This window comes from Copidosoma floridanum, unplaced genomic scaffold (assembly GCF_036245765.1).
Source record: "Copidosoma floridanum isolate Cflo_tuat_1 unplaced genomic scaffold, Cflo_Japanese_pri ptg000007l, whole genome shotgun sequence".
Lineage (NCBI taxonomy): Eukaryota > Metazoa > Arthropoda > Insecta > Hymenoptera > Encyrtidae > Copidosoma > Copidosoma floridanum.
In genome coordinates this window covers 11,419,916-11,434,951 of record NW_028321884.1, presented here as the reverse complement: position 1 = coordinate 11,434,951, position 15,036 = coordinate 11,419,916, and the positions used below count along the sequence as shown (strand labels likewise).

The 15,036-nt window shown below is 35.9% G+C and overlaps 1 protein-coding gene across 1 annotated transcript; it reads right to left on the bottom strand.

Moving 5' to 3' along the window:
- Positions 1-1,639: 1,639 nt before the first annotated feature.
- LOC106645122 (uncharacterized) lies at positions 1,640-14,735 on the bottom strand. The gene is made up of 2 exons (XM_014360898.2): positions 13,971-14,735; positions 1,640-2,023 (listed from the first exon to the last, which is right to left on the bottom strand). The coding sequence occupies exons 1-2, from the start codon at positions 14,299-14,301 to the stop codon at positions 1,851-1,853; spliced, it is 504 nt and encodes a 167-aa protein (XP_014216384.2). The 5' UTR covers positions 14,302-14,735; the 3' UTR covers positions 1,640-1,850.
- Between the last annotated feature and the right edge of the window lie 301 nt (positions 14,736-15,036).

Genomic DNA, 15,036 nt, shown 5'->3' with positions numbered 1-15,036 from the left:
AGCCATAGCTTTCAATAGGTAAAAAATCTCACTTTATGGTTGATCAACGAATTACGAACAGGTCTACTCTCTTCAAATGTTAGAGAATTTTTAAAAAATTTTATACTCATAATTTTACTTATCTTTAGACATTTAAAAACTTTAAGGTATTAAAAAGTTAAAGATTCACGACACATACAATGGTTATTGCTGTTGTTGTTTTTAATATTAAAATTTTTGAAAAATATTTTAATTGTTTTGCATATACTGAAGTAACAAAAGAAAATTCGAGCATTCAAATAGCAAAAATAAAGTAGGTCTAATAGGTTATTTACTAATTTGCGATATTATTTTTTATTGTTAATAAACTTCACGGTCGCAATAATTATAGATTTTCACTCTACTAACGTTGTTATTAAAAAAATTATACTTTTCGTTTCAGACTTTTACGTAGAGTACATGTTTTAGATATTACATATAATTCAATAGGTACTTAAAGTCTGACAATCTTGTTATATAAAATTTTTAAATTGTTACATTATAATTCAAAAATTTCACTTTTTAAGAAAGTTTTGAAATTTTTTGCAACAAACAAAGTTTGTCGATTTTTTGAAGTGTAAAAAATAGTTTTTGTGAGAAGGAAGGTGCAACAAAAACAAACACACCAAAAACGTACCAGTAATTTAAAAAAGAATTTTAATAGCATATTCATTTGATTTATAAATCCTAATTTAGTATTGACTAGAAAATTATTATCCTTAACCATAAACACATTACAGTAGTTATAAAATTAGGAACTTTTGAGCAAACACTCTCTATCGAAGTTTTGTACAAACATACGATACGCGATAGCTCACATTCCATGTGAATATAAATGTATAAATGGTTGAAATTAATTAGTCTTTGGAGGCGCTGCACAAGTCGGTCCCAATGATATACATCCCGGACTCGACACTTTCAGGCTTCCGGTGAATGCGCACATACATACATATCTCACTACATAAGGTCTCTCATTTTATCGCGTACAGTCTGTGACTGCCGTTCACTCGAGCTTATTTGTTAGTGCAATAATTTCGCTGGTAATTCTTGAGCTGTCGATTACGGCAAAAGGATAACTCTCATCTTGCCAGAATCGAAGCCATACGATAATTATCGCTCGAGTTCGTGATTTTGATTCGATGATAAGTGCACGAGATGACTTTTTTACAAAAAGCCTTTAAAGCGCGTGACTATAACAGTGATTCGCTAATACATGATTTTGTTACATTCGATTGTCTAGTTGGAACATAGTGAGCACTGCTACACGTTAAAAGAAAAATCAAATAAAACGTTGTATAATTATTGTAAAAAGAAGAAGAAAAATATTAGTAACTCGTATGATTTGATTATTTGAATGGTCGTTAAAACAGCACGCGCATATATTTCCAGAAAATATTCCAGTAACAAAAAAAAAAGTATAATAAAAATTAGGTGCAACAAACGTTAGTGAAAGGATTTCCTGGAAACATATTTTTAATCCTACACCCCATCGGCTTTTCACAAATATAGTGTCAAAATTTTCATTAATCACTATTTTTTACATAGGATTACAGTACACATCTTTCAACTTACACTTAAATTACTTATTCATAAATAAAAAAAAAAAAAAAAAAAAAAAAAAAGAATAAAGGTATAATAATAATCATTTTTCAAGCGATTTTCTACACAAGACTTTAAATGCACATTGATTTTATCGCTCGGACACAGCGATTCGCTCATAGCTCTCACATTAACGATAACTCCAATTACGTTTCTCTTCACTTCTCTCTCTTTTTTTCCACAACCGTAGGTAATAAATACACTTCGCATAGTTCATCGCGCAAAAGCACATTTCAAATCGACCTGTCGAATTTCGAAGCTTGTAGCGATTTCGTCGATGGCTGAAGTAGCATTTTGTCCATTAGGTGTTGCTGCGATGTCGGGGGCTGCTGGTTGTGTTTGATTTCCGTGAGTGCACTCGAGCTGAATTTCTTTGCGGGACTGTTCTTTGTCGATCGCAGGTAATCTGTAAGAATAAGGAAAATATGTCAGAGATAGTACGATACTTATTTCATTAGTTTTTGGCTATTTTATGTCTCATCGAGTGTTGTGATTTTTTTTTTTTTTTTTTTTTTTTTTTTTTTGTGGGCAACTGTTTTTAAGCTAATTGAAAAAAAAATCTTTTTTTTTTAAATGTATGTAACGTGTCAATCAACAGATATTGTGGGCTACCCCAGTTTAGAAATAACTAAACTATAGTGTTTTCAAGGTCTCGTTAAAATCCATAATTTATCATGGCTTCGAGCAATCGACTACAGAGGTGAAATAATTTTTTCAATAAAAGCTTCAAGTTTTTTTTCCGTTCTTCGTATTAAATTACCGAAAATGACAACAAAAGTATTGAACTGAAAAATTAAAGGCAACTTTTTTGAAGAAAAATAATTTTTGTTATATTATACCTGATATTTTTTATTCAAGTTAACTTTTACAACCATTAGTTAGCTATAAAATATCGCAAACGATTTGTTTGTTAAAAATAGTGGTAAATATTTAAACGAAACTTTTACAATACTTTCTCCATCATGATCATGTAACTAAAATTTAATTCTATGTGACACCCTTAAAAATGTAATTTTTCAAAACAATTGAAACGATTTTGTTTAACAGCAATAGAAAACAACAAATATCTTGCACTTAACCAATCGTGCTGATCGCCAAGTGCCGAAAAAAATTATCTCAGCATCCCTTGATCCCGCCTTGATTAATTTTTATATTCCACATGAAAAACCCACTAAAAAAAGCTTCGGACAACCCCGATCAACTCCAAATAATCACCAAAACTTTATTTTCCAAAAAGCCCTTCCGTAAGTATACCAATACCCGGGGACGAAACTTCTCCAACTCGGCCAGAACCTCATCTCCCTTATCATATCACCCCCTTCTCTCCCAGCTTAACAACCTCCACGTGCCGGTCTCGAGAAAAAAATATATCCAGCAGCCATCTAAGTAAGTAGTTCTGCACCATCGTCGGGCAGCTCCTATATTTAGCCTTCGGCTTTCATTCTCGCTCTTCTTACAAGCGCTACATTATACTTGTGTACCAGACGACAGGTGTGCTCTCGCTCGGATCGCCATACCGGTCTCTCTCTCTCGCTCACTCGTTCGCCTCTCATTTTGCCAGAGTGGATGTGTACAGATTTTTCGTCTCTCTCTCTCTCTTTTTCTCTTTTTCTCTTTTTCTCTACAGTACAAACATGCGTGTGTGTGTATACGCAGGTCAAAAAAAGTAGTCGCTTAGTCGTCCTATTATAACTAACCGATTTTTTTTCTTTTTTTTTTTCTTTTTTATCTCTTTTTTGTCCTTTAGAGGAGAGAAGGAGTACACAAGGCACGTGGATTTTGCTTGTCTTGGCTTTTGGTGTATTATGGCAGAGAGCCCTCGGGGAGGTGGGAAAGAGAGAAGGATCGCAGGGAGCAGGTGTGCAGCATCGGTTGAATTTCGGCGGGTGTACCTTTACTGATGAGAGAAAAAAAAAATAAAAAAAAAATTGCATCTCCTCTTTTTTTTTTTTTTTTTTGACGATGGTGTTTCGTATTTTGGGCGGTTTGCAAGTTTTCGTCGTATTTATTAATATAAATCCGTGCGTCTTTGTAAATTAAATATTTTTTCATAAATTAGGGATGTCTTTTTTTTTCATTTTTGTATTAGTCGCGTGGTAAAACGTTTTTTTTCATCGAGTTTTTCGCGACAGCGTTGAACATGCACAAAGATATACAACAACGATTGCAGTTAAGAGACATATTCATTCAGGTCTTCAAAACAAAAAATTTTCAATTTTGCGATACCATGTAACAAAAAAAAAGTACTCAAGAGACATATCAAGGATATGCACAAATATTTTTTTTAAAATAATAAGTGTGTTTATTCGTATATCGTGTGTATCCAATATTCTAAACATTCTACCACAAGAATATAAACACAATCGATGGACTATGCTATCTTTCTTTTATCTCCATACCCCCGCACCTTCGCAAAACGTGTCGTCTCCTTCCTCTACGTGTACACACAGGGTAGGACAGCAGGATAGAAAAAATACCCCAAAGCTGCAACGGTCGCTACCATATGGTCCTTAGCCTTGGAGTCTCGGGTGTGTTGTACGTATAACATATATACACGTGTATATTATGAAAATCGAAGGAAACGAGAGAAAGGGCACGTGTTAATGCGCTCAACAATAATGGGCAGCGTGAGAAAGTTTGCGCGTGTGCGAGAAAATCGTGAGGGTGAGCGTTGAATACTCCATAGGTTGTGCTTTTCAAACATACAGGGATAAAATAGGGGGGGGGGCGACAACAGTAGGTGGGTTTTTGAAATTTTCCAGGATTGGTAAAAGTGTACGGGGGATAGGAGTATAAGTACGGTCGGATGTTTGAGGGAAATATGAGATTCGATGAGCTTTCGATACGACGACGGGTACGGGCTCTCGTTTGCCATATGCTGTAACTTTCTGATTGGTATGTTACTCGTCGAGAGGTGTCTCATGGAGGTGGGCCAACCTTTTTTTGTTTGAACTGATGTCGTTTTTGTGGACGTAGCTTGTTTTTTGATTTGTGTACCATATACTTCCAAATGTTTGTTGTTTCACGAAATGTATATCTATTTAGCTTTTGGCCCCTAAACCGTTTTGTTTGTAACCCAACACTAAGTTTTACAATTACAATTATTTCTAAGTAAAAAAAAAAAAATTTATTTTTAACACAGGTCAACTTCCTAGCTTTAGGAACGGTGTGGTGCACATTTTGTCACTAGTTTTGTTACCAAAATTGGATCCAAAGGTGAGAGCTAAGGAAATTTCAATTTGAGAAGATACGAGAAGTAAAAATGTATAATACTTCAATACTTTAGATTAAATTTTTAACTGTAAAAAAATTTAATTATTATATTTACAACAAAGTGCTCGAAAACAATTTTCCTAATAAAAATAAAGCATTTAATTTTTACGGAGAAAAAATTTTCAGAAAATATACTCGGAGTATATACGTGCAGTTACGAAACTCGCACTAGTACTATGCCACCTACGAATATTAATAATTTATGATTTCAACCTGCATGAAATAGCTTATGTATGTATGTATCTACTGTGTGTTTCAAGACAGACAATATTTAATTATGTTGTTTGTTAAGCATGTCGTTCTGCTCTCAGTTGTTTCCATGATGACTTGAGGATCAGTGCCTAAGCACACGATCAATAAGAGCTAATTTGGGAGTACGCATGAAAACTCCAAAAAATCAGGTGTTACTTTGAGCAACATTTTCAGTATTTAATGGTTTTTTCTGAAAGAATTCCAATTAACTTTTACCTCAAAAATTTTTTTTTTATCAATAATGTAATTATTTTACAATTACTTGGCACATCAATACACAATTAAATTAAATTGTTAATCAATGTAACTTATTAAGAGTTACATTTCTCTTGTCATTGTTTGATTGCAAAAATAAATATTTTCGAACCTTGGGAGCAACGAACGTAAAAGGGAAAAACCCCCGAAGGAAAAAAAAAAGAAGAAATGACAAAGAGAGAACGAGAAAAGCGCGCGCACTTTACGACTCACGGAGCTTTTTATTGTGTCTATACCTACAAGGCAACGTTCGTGTTTTCAAAATAATAAAAGGGAGAGGGAAGATTTTCTTTGTCACCGCGTCTCCCGGTTTTCTCTCCCTCGCTCCCTCTGGGCTTCAGGATCCTTTTTCCTCGCAACCGTACTCGTGTATACAATGCACTGGAGGAAAAAAAAAAATTCAGATGGGAGAGGCAGACGTGTCTTTTCTTCGTGTACAGTGCAGCTCTTTCGGATCCCCCACCTGCTTAAGGTATATGTATAAATGCGAATGTGCAAGTTTTTTTGGCGGGAAAGCCGCGAGGGTTTGTACCTACCTACATACAACATACCTGCTGATAGAGACGTGTGTGCACGTTTCGGTTGAGGTTTCTTTGTTTCTTTGTTGCGAAGGAATAGGCAAGTACTCGCTTGAGGGGTGGAAAATATGATCGCCAGAGAGGGAAAGATGGACGCGAATTTTCCTTTGTGACTCCGTACGACACGCGCTTCGTTGCGTTACGCCGTTGAAACTGTTTGGTCTTTGTTTCGTGTTTACGTCCTGTGCGCAGTTCGAGGGTTAAAATTTATTGTGTTGCACTGCAACGGTTTATTTTTTAATAGGCTGCTATTAAAGATTATTATTATTATTATTATTTAGTGAGTAAGAAATTAGGCATCTTTTTTAAATTAAAAATTTTTATGGCATTAATTTTTTAGCTACTCCCACCTCTGAACCCCTTAATCCAATCCCGCTTAATTTTCAATAAATTTCGATTGCATACATTTTTTTAACTGCTTCAAACTACTTGTTGGGATAGAGAGCAACATAAAATTTCCATAAACTTTACTGGCATTAATTATTCAGCTATTTTCGTCTTCTAAATCGCTTGACTATAGTCCCAAAACTCAAAAAGCCCAAACCTAATTTTTTATAAATTTAAATTGCACAGTTATCTTTAATTTATTGAAAATATTTATTTGAATAAGAACAGTGTGAATTTCTTGCTTATTTATTTTAGATCTGCAAAAACTTTTGTTTTTTGGTAAAAAAAAAAAAAATTTTGGTTCTCTATTGAAAAACTTTGGTTTTTTTCGTTAAAAAAAATGAAATAGAAAAAATCGGCTTGTAAATGTTTCAAAATCGACAATGCAGACAAAAAAACACATCACCGACCACCACAGTGCACAACCACAGAGACCAATAAAATATATAAATCTGCACCCAATGATCGGCTAATCATCGTAAAAAGCCCAGAAGTCCCGTGCATTTCCTCCCTTGTACTATTGGAGTTTTCACACGCGAACATAACAAACAAAGCAAGCGAAAATCCGCATCGACTCGGAAAAAGGAGGAACGTGACGAGGACTCGTAAAACCAGTCGTAAAAACCTTAAGTCCCATTTTTGTAAGCTTTTTTCCATGCCCATCCAAGCAGTTTCGATACACTCTGTACACCTCGAAAAACTTTAAATTGTAAAAGAGTGACGTTAACGACGAGTAAACATTTTTCATAGCCCTCCGACAGGCGCGACTTTTTAATTCATCCATCGACCGGAAGATGCTAGAAAGTTACCGTCTTGGAAAAAAAAAAAAAGGAAACTCGCCATCATCTGCTCTGTAGCTCCGTTTTTACGATTACCTCCTTTTACGCGTTTCGGATCTTTCTTCTGGCAGGGCTCAGAGCATCACTACTTATTTCCTTTGTATGGTATTTGTGTCCACACGCGATATGTAAAAGGAGGCGCAAGAGACTCGCGACAAAGCAAATCGGAACGAGGATCTTAGGACTCGTCTGTCGTCCGCAGATGTTTTACACGAGAGGATGAATTCATTTGTCACCAAAGCGTGTGCCTCGAATCAGCTCGTTACTTTTACGCACAAAGGGGATGGTAAAATTAAGTATGTATTGGACCTTGTGGAGTGACGGTGGAATAAACAATGTTAATGTTGAGCAAAGCACATTGGATTGCAGTAAAGTTGATGGAGAAAAATTGTTATAAATTTTTACGACTGCTACGAGCTCTCTGCATTTCATTTACGCGATTCTTCTGGGTATTGAAAAAGTAGTTGCGGTGCTTCCTCAATGTATATAGTGGCTTACGTTTATACGTAATAAAAATAGATAAATATACAGAAGACGTGATAAAAAAAAACAAAGTAAAGACACAAACGAGGAAATAAAGGGAGAAGCTTTCAAAGCTACCATTAAATTTTATCTTCCTCGACGAGATGTCTGAGAAGATTCCAAGGGTTGGTTCGTAAATGTGGACGCGTCTCTTTCTCGGTCGCTAAATTGCGCGACGACGTCAATTACGCTTCGACGAGCTTACATAAAATCTTTTTTATAGCTTCTTCTTCGAGGTACCTTTGCTCGAGGGTAAATTGCGCGTTGATTTTTACGTACCGAAACACTGACTCCTCTGGGCTTTTTTTTTTTTTGTATTTCTACTCTGTAGGGTGAGAAATGCTTTCTCGCGCATACTACACCCAAAAAACAATAATGCAGATAATTTTCAATTGCATTTGGAAATTTTTTCTTACGGAGAACGTTTATAGTTACTGAAAATAAAAGCGAACCTTAAACTCGAAAGTTCCCAAGGCTATTATAGCTAGAGCTCAATTTTCTTCTCAACGCGAGTATACTTGAAATATAAAAATCTGAGTATACTGAAAAAAAAAAAGAAAAAAAATTTTTAGAACCAAGAAAATATTAACTCAAATATCTTTTTTGTATCAAGAATATTTTCTTGAAACAATATAACATTACCTTATTTCAGACATTATTCACTTGAAATTCTCGTAAATATTTTCTTGGTTTCTAAGAAGTTTTTTTTTGTACTTGTGGTCCATTTTTTCCTCAAGGGGATAAAAACCGCTCCTAATAAAAGTATAGCTAACTAAGTAAAGCAGAAAATCATGAGAAAAGTAAGAAGATCCCCGCTAGTGATAAGCGCGCGAAAAAGCGTCGTCGATTCGTCAGGTGGCATACGACCTTCGAGTGGCCTTTCCCTCCCGCACACTCCCATCGGTCGAGCACTTGATTAAATCGTGGGAAAAATACCCATGCCTGCGTGCCTATGTGCGTATACGCGAAGGCGGTGGGGTACATATAAGTAACAGGTGTCGCGCGCTACTACTGTCCCGCTTCGCTGACTCACAAACGTTGATTCCCTCGTACGATTCCCGGTAACGAGCGCATGTCTGTCTGATGTCTGTTGATCGGGGTGGAGTTGAAAGTAATTGGCACTGAGATTATACAAGGAAAAAGGGGGAGTAGACGTGATTTTTTTTTTTTTCTCGCGTGGGTGCTAGAGGACGGTTTTTTTTGGGAAACGAGCTTTCGCACGCTTCTTGATTATTAAGGAAGAGTATAGTAGAGTACGTACGTTTGAGTTTTTTTTAATTATTTTTCAGTTGAGAAATTTTTGCCACAAGAGGTTTTTGTCGTTTTTTTTTCTGTTTTTGGAAAACCCTGTCTTTAGTTGTGAGATTTTTTTGGTCTAACAAAAAAAAAAAAAAAATCATTTGGGAAGAAAACAAATTAAATTGATTGGTAAAAAGTTTAAATTTAAATCAGAAAGATCAAGTATAAAACTAGAGAACCCAAACAAAAACCCTCGAGTCGCACATGGTATATATTATAACTTTCGCAATCAGTTTCAATAGGTTTAAAAAAAAAAAATCTGCGAAATATGCACCTTACGCTCGACTAGTTCCAAATATATCGTTCAGCAGCAACATCAAAGGACGAGTATAAGAAGACAACTACAGAGAAGTGAGAGTAAGGGAAAGGGCCCTTCGTCCGATGAATCAGACATAATATATTGTGAAGTGTATACGTGTATATAAAGGTCTTTTTAGTGAAACGATGTGCCGCCGACAGCATTGAGATCCCTGGTTCATGAGTCACTTTGTAATTTTTTTTCTTTTTTACAGTTACAAATGTGTACATGAGAAATTCCACATAAATATTCTAGCTGACCCACGACGAGGGAGATATTAATTTTTTTTCATTGTGTTTTCAGGATAAATATGTATTTTCTCACACCTACATAAATAAAAAAAGGTCTTGAATGTGCACCAACTAGCCATCTAAAACAATTCTATTTTTTTTTCAAGCTTTTATAGTATTATAACTATTTAAAATAGCTGTTGAAAATGCTGCAAGATAAATAAAACATTTTTCTAATTTCATAAAAAAACAACTTAAAAATCTTCAAAAAATTTTGTCTAAAATAAATTTGTTGTCAAAACTTGTTGAAAATTTTTTTATTTTCGAAAGAGGCTTGTTTTAGTATTTAAAAAATTTTACTCTGTTTTTTATTGAAATATCATGGTAAGAATTTTTAAATACATTTATGGGCTTATTTTGTGTAAACATATATTTAACCATTATATTCTGGACACCATTTTTTTTGTAAAAAAGTAAAATTAATGAAATACTTAGTAGAGTAATAATAATGCATATAATATGAAGTAAACAAAAATGTAATGAATAAAAAAAAAATTTTAATACAACAATAGTAACTACAGTAAGAAAATTTATTAACAACATGTATGTATTAAAAGATTATTGTTTTTACAAATGTTTTAATTAAGCAACAGGCATAAAAAAATTTCCAGACACCCCCACAAGAGTGTTTCTTTGAAAAAAATTTCTTTGAAGTTTCAGAATTTTTTGAGTGGTGATACTTTTTGTAGAATCGCTCGCATACATTTGACACAGCGTATATGATTCACGAGAAGAGTAAAGAGCCTTTCGTTGCTAAGCATATAGTTAGGATACACGTGCAGAGGGTGAAAGGCGACGACTACGTTGACCAGGTAATGTACCCGATTGTGGGATGACTAATCTCTTTTTCATTTCTTTTTTTTCGAGAAGAAGCAAGTCTTAACTTGTCTAAAGTAGAAGAGGAGGGAAGAAACGGTCAAGACGATTCACGTCCCAACTTGCTCGATGGTCCACTTCTTTAAGTGCTGTGCTGAGGTGAAGGCGTGCGTATTCTTACATCAGACATATTAGTACAATATATTAAAATTTTGTTTTTTTCCTAAATTTCATAATAAAATTTCTTTAGTGTGCATATTGCTGAAAAATAAATATTAAATAATATCTGATACGTATCTTTAAATACATTTTACTGCACAATGTGTAAAAAATTGTAAATAAATAAATAGCGTTTTTGGTCAATACTTTTTATAATTAGGTTTAGTTAACGAAAAATTAGAAAATTTTAATGTTTTTTTGTTTAATAATTTCAAACTTTTGCTGTTTGGCAATTTTCATCTACAAAACAAAAATACCATGAAAATGAGATAATTCTTAACATTTTAGCTTAAACTTTAAATGGAAAAAAAAAACACGATCAAAATGATTTTTGACACACACTTTTTTTGCGTTCAATAAAATGTGCGCACACTTACTCACATAGAATGAACACGGAGAGTAGCAACTTCCCCTCCCTTTTAACCGATTAAACTTCAGTCGTGCTAAGCGTGCCAAGCGTTAGGAACTTCCTGTACCACATCCTCCTCGTCTCCATCTCCTGCTTATACAGTATATCCGTATCCAGTCGCTCAAAACAATAAACCACGCCAACAACGAAACCTGATGCATTGCCTCGAAAATGATACATATATATATATATATAATATAATATCCTTAACAATAGTATGCGCTCTTTTCAAGCCCAGCAAAGAAAACAAAGGAGCTTCCTTGGATGTATACATGCTCTCTTCACTTCCTTGTACCCTTAAACCTTTATTCATATACATATTGTAGGGCAAGTAGAATAATGCACGTACGTGAAATGAACAAGCGATGCAGTATTTTTTTTCATCTTGGCTGACGCAAATTTGAAGAGGCTACGGCTTACATTTTTTTTCTAATTTCAATATTTTAAACACAAAATATTTTGAGGTAATGAAAAAGACTACATAGTAAAGGCCATATAAATAATTTATTTATTTTTGGATTCATGATGCAAGTTTGTAATTTACAATTTAAAAGATGTGAAGCTACGAGGTTGCATCAAAGTCTAACAATTTTTTTTTTTTTTTTTTTTTTTTTTTTTCATTTTCGATCAAACCACATGTGAATTTCCTTATAATGTAAAAGTCAATCATGAGAAGTTTAATTACCTAGCATTAAAAACAAAAAAAAAAAAAAAACAAAAAAAATAAAAAAAATAAAAAATAGAAACTGTTTTTCACGATACAGTTTAAAGATTTTTTAGGTCAATGGGAAACCCACCGTATTCTTTCCAAATACCTGCGTACTAAAACGTCGTCAAAAAAGTATAGGGTTTGGCTTCTCGGAGTCTCAATAGAAAAAAAAACCTTCGCGTAAGACAGGTAGTCGAAAACAAGCCTCCGCACGATCTCCCCATATCCTTGGGAGACCCTCAAGGAAAAAAAAAGAAAAAAAGAAGAAGAAACTGTCAGAAGACGAAGAAAAAAAAATAGAATAGAAGAGGCAGGGATCGGTAAGATAGTAGTATAATATTCAGGTTCGGTCCACGCGCGCGAAACTATTGTACAGGCCAGTTCGGGGCCCTGCAAAAGTAAAAATAGAGAAGAAGAGAAAAAGGGATGTATACGTGAAAGAAAGGCGGGAAGGAAGACGAGCGTAAAGGCAATAATACACCTAACATGTAGACGTGTTTTAGAAATAGTATTAGTAACGTGGTATGGATATAGAAAGGAGGAGTAAGGGGACGCGTGGATCATCAGCGCGCGCGCAAAAACATCGCCGAAGACAGGTTTTTCCTATATATGTATATACAAGTATGTACGTAAGGCCCAGTCGAGCCCCCTGCCATTGGCTATTTATATATATGGCTTCGCACGTGCGCGCGGGTATATACATCGACTGTATCTTCTTTTGCTTATAATACATTAGCATCAGAGCGTCCACCAGCGTGTTTGTGGCCCGCCGGACTTTCACAACCGTCAGCCTTTCCCGCCAAAACACTTGGCACGACGCGCCAATTTTTAGACACGATAGGCGTGTAACCCCCTCCCTTTCTTTACTCTCTTGATCGCGCGTTGAGTCACTTTTTTTTACAATTTTCTCCCAGAATATTAAATTTAGAGAGTTGGAGGGTGTGTAAAGTACAATACGAAAAGCTTTCGATAAGATGGACGATATTTTAAAATGCAAGCACATCCAAAGCTCCAAGCAGAAAAGTTTGAAGAAATATATATTTATAACGGAATGAATGAAATAAAAATCATGCAAGTACAGTCTAGGGTTTTTACAACAGCTGCTAACACAATACCCGAAGTTCTGATTCAAGGAAAAAAGCTCTTCGTATAGCGAGTAACACTGATATAGTGCGTTCGGTAATTTTTAAAATCTTATTTCAAAAAATTTTGAAATCAAAAGTAAGATCTTCCACGTTCCATTCACGGTAAGAGAGCACGCTTATTGCTGTACACCGGGGCCACGTGTTCGTCGAGACACTTGGCGTCTCTTTCTGGAGTTCATGTACGCCGCAGAGAGAGAGCGCATTTACGCCTTACACCTCAACTACTTGAACTGGGCGCGTGTCTCTTCACGGTGAAGATATACGAGCAAGAATAGAAATTATGCGACGTGATGCTCCAAAATGAATCACATGTTCTTTACATTGCCGTGCCCGCCTTTTTTTCTCTTATCTCTTCATTATCATTATAGGCGCGAAAACTTTTTTTTTTTTTTTTTTTTTTTTTTTCTCTTGGTACCAATAAGCCAATGTTAGTGATTGATTCGTTAAAAAATCGACATTTTCGTAATCTTCCATAAATCGTTTATTCACAGCATATTTGTATATATAGTAATTTACAATAATCAAGAGGAAAATAAATCTTGTTTACATGATTTCATGTTCTCTATAGAAAGAAAAAACTGCGCATTAAAAAAATCTTTAACATACATATAAATAATTCACAAAAAAATCAACTCAAATTTAAGTAACATTGTGTATATAAATGTTTGTAAGCGTTCGATCGTACATAGTTTCGAGTCGTTACATAAAAAAATTGCACGTAAGAAGGTAACACTTATAATTAGAAGAAGAGAAAATATTTCTTCGTGTATATATCGCTCCACAAACTTTTAACAAAGATAAAGTGCTTTCGTAAGAAATATTCAACTAAGACAAGAAGTGGCATCAGTCGAGAAGGAATCACACATTATTTTCACAACCATTGTGGAATTGTTTCCAATAAAAAATTACTCGTCTATCAGTGAATCTACACAAGCCTTAAAAACTTCATGGCGCGTCCCAAAATTTTTCGCCCATCAAAGACGAAGAAAAAAAAAAAAAAAAAAAAAGAAAAAAAAATGCACAACAGTCGTGAGAGCAACTATTAACATACAAGTTACTCACCCTGTATGCTGGTCTGCTTATTGTACGGGCAGGCAGCAGCGGCACGTCTCTTACTTGGCGTGCTCCCAAGCCGAACGACGGTGACTTTGCCACTCGTCGTGTTGTCAACGACGACCTTGTTCTCCTTGTCCTTGTCCTCGGGGACGCAAGGATCGACACCCCAACGTTTGGTAAATCGGGCCCGTTCCTCGTTGAGCGCCTCTTGGAGCATTTCCATGGTTTCGCGATGATTCGGTGGCCCGAACAGACAACGCGGCACCCGCGACGCCTGCACTCGTGTAGCCATCATCGTGCCCAAGTGCCACTCGTGGTAGAATTGCGCAGCCAGCATTTTTTGCCTCTTCCTCGGTGATCGATTTTTTTCGTTTTCTTTTTTCCAATGAGCCACTCAAGACAATATTGAGTCGGACTTAACGGTTGGGTGGTCGTAACGACGAGGAACTCCAAAAAGCGCTGGTTAGTCGAACGATGATGTTTCGGAGCTCGAAAATTTGGAGCACACAATGCGAGCAGCCACAGCGGCAGAACACATGCGCTCGTACTCGGGCAAACGTACTTTTTCAAATGCGTTCGAGAACGGCGCAATTCAAACTTCCGAACGCCACTCTTATCCGACTGTTCTCGGCTAATTAACACCACCGCTTTGCTGGAGGCTTGAACGTTACTATCTCTGACGACACCGACTGAACCTTAGACTCGAGAGCTTGGGATGTCTCAAGTCGATGTTAACCGAAGGCTGTCCAAGAACAGTCTAACTGGGGATGTTCTCAGACATTGCCTTCGTCGACGCGACAAAAACCCGCAACAGCCGTCGCACGCGCCACTGGGCGGTTACCCAAGGCGGCGCGGCTCATACCAACCCAAGCGTCGCCTAACGGCCGTATGCTGCACTTGCAAGGCTTGAGGCTTTTATGTGCGCGCCGAAAAAAAAAAAAAAAAAAAAAAAAGCGCGCGCACGGATGAATTAAGTTTGTGCGCTCGAGGCGATGGATTTTCAGTAATGAAGTGCGTGTGCGCGTTTTTCTGGAATACCTATATACTCCACCGAAGCCGATAGGTGAGATGT

Coding starts and splice junctions, on each gene's coding strand:
- LOC106645122 (XM_014360898.2), bottom strand. CDS start 14,301: ATGCTGGCTGCGCAATTCTACCACGAGTGGCACTTGGGCACGATGATG. Junction 2,024..13,970: donor TAAGCAGACCAGCATACAGG/GTGAGTAACTTG, acceptor TTATTCTTACAG/ATTACCTGCGATCGACAAAG.